Source organism: Triplophysa dalaica, chromosome 4 (genome assembly GCF_015846415.1).
Source record: "Triplophysa dalaica isolate WHDGS20190420 chromosome 4, ASM1584641v1, whole genome shotgun sequence".
Taxonomy (NCBI): domain Eukaryota; kingdom Metazoa; phylum Chordata; class Actinopteri; order Cypriniformes; family Nemacheilidae; genus Triplophysa; species Triplophysa dalaica.
In genome coordinates this window covers 20,217,788-20,221,805 of record NC_079545.1, presented here as the reverse complement: position 1 = coordinate 20,221,805, position 4,018 = coordinate 20,217,788, and the positions used below count along the sequence as shown (strand labels likewise).

At 38.8% G+C, this 4,018-nt stretch overlaps 1 protein-coding gene across 1 annotated transcript; it reads right to left on the bottom strand.

Moving 5' to 3' along the window:
* Positions 1–215: 215 nt before the first annotated feature.
* On the bottom strand, positions 216–3,672 carry ppp6c (protein phosphatase 6, catalytic subunit). The gene is made up of 7 exons (XM_056745568.1): positions 3,556–3,672; positions 2,802–2,897; positions 2,608–2,673; positions 2,379–2,520; positions 2,165–2,244; positions 1,197–1,406; positions 216–1,009 (listed from the first exon to the last, which is right to left on the bottom strand). Exons 1-7 carry the CDS (start codon positions 3,628–3,630, stop codon positions 761–763), a joined length of 918 nt encoding a protein of 305 aa, XP_056601546.1. The 5' UTR covers positions 3,631–3,672; the 3' UTR covers positions 216–760.
* Positions 3,673–4,018: the final 346 nt, after the last annotated feature.

Sequence of the window (4,018 nt, the reverse complement as noted above, 5' to 3'; positions counted from 1 at the left end):
TCAGATCCCGGCAGTCTGTTCGTGACGTTGATACATTCCATTGGTTGACTGTGGTGTCTATCACGCTAAACGTGCACGTGGAGGAGGTGCTTACACCATATTATATTTTAAGGTCAAGTGCGCCCTCTACGTTGTTAGATTGAAGTACTGCACTTGTAATACGCATAAACATGTTATATTTAATTCACGCACTCATTTGGACACTACACCAGATATTTAACTTAATAATAAAGGAGTTTATTTTCAACATTTAGTTGGTCAATGGATTGCCTTTAATAAAATACAACAATTCTGAGAAAAGATGATTAAATCAATACAATTATATTAATGTACAAACTAATCACAGCCTTCCAATGTCCTGTCGCCTTGTCATCACCCATTTGAGAAATATTAAAAAGAAAAACACTGTCTGGAAACTTCGTTTTTCCGCTCAGTCCTCTTAATAATACAATTACCGCTATGGCCATCTGATCTGGCAAAGTGTTACAACAGTTTCTCATTGTACCGTCAAAGACTGTAGGTCTATATTTTAAGCCCTGTAAGAAGAGCGGCTTTGATAACAGCACAATGACGTTCATTTGATTACGGTCATTCTCATGTGAACTAAATTATGATCAACTTAAACATAACCATATATTACTGTCGTTGGGGAGATTGCTTCAATCTTTACAAAAATATTTGTTAAAAAAAGAAAATACAGAGAAATGAAAGATAATAAAAGAGAGTTTTACAGAACAATGTGTAGGGTGCAATGAAGATTTCAGAGGAAGTAGGGTGTTGTCGTTCTTGGTGGTATAACCCTTTCGGAGTCAGGAACGGCCCGGAATAACTTCGGTTCCCTTGTGTTCACGTCTTTGAAGACCATGATGGAGGCAATATTACCGCAGCGGTAGCAGTAGTTTGGAGCAGACCAGACGGTCACTAGCTTCTCATCAAACATGAATTTGTAGCCCTCATGAACCAGCTGATGTGCTCTGCAAATCAGCTTCAAGTTGTTGATATGAACAAACTGTAAAGAAAAAAGAAAAATCTGATTCTGCATCAAGAAATAAACGAAAATCTATTGCACTAAGATTTGTCACCGTCTTGCTTAGATAATGTTGCTTATGCGGCATGATTTAAAAAAATTCAACTAAACACAAGTTACTCAACCAGAATAGTAAAGCAGACACCTAAAAATTCTTAAAAACATTTACCTCATTTGTAACCTTGGCACCAAACAACCAGCCAGCACCTCTTGGACTGATAGCCCAAGTATCCACATCCTCTGGGTCAGACCAGACAAGATCACAAAATGCTCCCTTGTGAGGGATTTCCTGATTACGCTCGATAGTGCGGATCTGGTCTAGAGTTTTGATGTCAGGTGAAAGGCCACCATGAACACAAAGAATTTGCTCATCTATCAACTGCGAGTAGAAAGCATAATATCACAATAAGTACAGCAGAACATCTTAAGGGAATGCTGTTATGAACACAGAAAAATGTATGGTCACATTGGACTTTAGTTCATTCATGTTGTTTACAATGTAACCAATGAATTACACAGAAGCGCCACTATACTGTTTCCTTGACATTTTCAGTGCATGTCGAATTAACATATACACATATCTTTTTTTAATTTAAAGATCGGGTATCACACCATGTCATGCATTCTGATTTCTTTACACACAGTAAAGAAGGGGTCCCTGTCGTCACAGGGATCCTAATCCTTTTATTGGCCATTCTCCCAGAATAGCACGGCAAGGCGAATGAAAGAGCCCGCCCACGAGCCAACAGACGAGCTAGACCCGCTTACCATCAAGATGGGCTGCATTGCAGCTCGTTACTCGTGTGGTAGTGAAGTCTAGGTTGTGTCTGTTTGTTCACGGCATTTCAGTAATGGATGTTATATAAACGGTTGATATAACGCTGGATTTGGAGATTGTTTAAAACTGATAGATGGCGCAGTCCCAGTGCTAAAAGATGCCCAACATGAACTGCAGGCATTAGTCAAACGTCTGTGTTTTGCTGGCAATCGCCGTGTACATGCATAATGTACAAAACACGAAGGGATGATGTGTTGCTTGCTCGTGCTGTAGTTCCATCCCACTCTCCCCATTAGTCCCACCTCTAGCAGCTCGTGTTTTTCCGGATATAATTATACACATTTTCAAAGGCAACTTACGGCAGCAACAGTCAGCATGTCAAAAACTTTAGTGCAGTATCGCCAGGCATTTGCATTTCCATATTTAGTTTGGCACTCATCTACAGACAGAAGAGAATGAGAATTCAGTTATAAGGCAAATAATCAAATACCACATATAATCAAGTGTAATCAATCCGCAATCAACAATAAATTCAATCCCACAGCCATGCATTAAGTTTCTGCAGTCTCTCACCATAAAAGCCATAGACTTGAGTGATCTGCCTGCTCTCATGATTGCCACGCAACAGTGTGATGCGGTCAGGCCATTTGGCTTTAAGTGCTAGCAAATATGTGAATGTTTCTAAGCTGTAGTAACCTCGGTCAACAAAGTCACCCTAGAGAAAAAACACATTTTTCGTTCTTTGAGTATTCCGTCAAAAATAACAACAATACTTTACACTGTTTTTTTATGGATACAATACCATGAAAATGTAGTTTGTGTCGGGTACTTGGCCTCCAGTTCTGAAGAGTTCACAAAGGTCATAAAACTAAAGACAAAGAATTGTTTACTGGTTTATGTCAAGAAACATTATCACACATTGCAAAAAAAAAATAGCATCACATGTCAACATGTAGTGTATACAACAAGAGATGCTCTAATACAGTCAGCTCGCACCTGTCCATGGATGTCCCCACATACAGTGACTGGAGTGGATACTGGCTGTACATTTGATTCCTCAAGTAGCAGGTCACATACATAGTCACACAATCTCTGTCAAAGCAATGAAAAGAGAAGACAGCAGAATTCAACATCGCAAACTAGTAATAACAACGTGACTAGGGTCATACAAAGGCATAAAGAAAAGAAAGCAAAACAGATCTTTAAAAACGGTAAGGTTACAATCACATTATGATTATGGGCAGCAAAGGAGCATTATTCAAAGGGGTGCCCTTACTAGTTTGCATCAAAGGTGCCGGTGGATAGGAATACGTTTCCGTCAATATAAAAAACATCTTAATACGACACAAATATCACAAGTAAAATTAATGCAGAGATAGGCTAAATGATTACCAACGAAGCAGATGGGCGTTTCAAGCCAAATCATAGTTAGCTCGTTGGATAGCATTTACAGCATAAGTTAGCTAACCCATTGGTCCACCAGAACTGCTTTGCTATATATAGTTGTTACCAAACCTAACAACTGTTTTAGTATCAGATTTTGTGGATGTCTGATAATACAAACTAGTTAACTCCCCGGAACACAAGCTAATGTAACTGGCTAACGTTACTGGTTGGTGCGCAGTGACTGCACTGCACTGAGATACTGTCCTATTTTACCAGTCTTTACCGCGACCTACATGACTTTATAAAACTAATAATAAACACGTGAAATGCCCAGGAAGAAAATAACGCCACTGATAATGGTTACCTTTAAATCGTTCTCTGGTAGATACTTGCACTGTCTCGCAATTTCAACATACTTATCCAGGTCCAAAGGCGCCATTTTAAGAACAACAGTCGAAAGAAGAAATCAAGAGGATGCTACGTCATGTAATGAAGTAATGATTGACATCAAGACCCGCCAATCAGCGCGCTTTGCTGCATTCCTGAGAGCCACTTGCGGAGATTATTCTTGTATAAATTACTAAATTCTTCTAAATGTATTTAGTGACAGCCTGGTAAATCAGGATAAATAAAAAACGATTTTTCAAACGTTATAAAATATTATTTAGTCAGCACACTGTATAGAGTAGGCAGAAAACAATTTTATAAAGTTCCTGAATTATCTCAATATTATTTTTTCATTGGCCACAAGGGAGCAACATAACTCTATGTTTTCAAACTGATGTTGTGCCGCATGAACCACTTTGTAGGCCTACTCAGAAAACTCT

Bases quoted from the DNA above. Each gene is read 5' to 3' on its own strand.
- ppp6c (XM_056745568.1), bottom strand. From the start codon at position 3,630: ATGGCGCCTTTGGACCTGGATAAGTATGTTGAAATTGCGAGACAGTGC. The intron at 2,674-2,801 runs GTGCGAGCTGAC...CTTTGTCTTTAG, and splicing joins GTGGGGACATCCATGGACAG to TTTTATGACCTTTGTGAACT. The intron at 2,521-2,607 runs GTATTGTATCCA...TTTTTTCTCTAG, and splicing joins ACACAAACTACATTTTCATG to GGTGACTTTGTTGACCGAGG.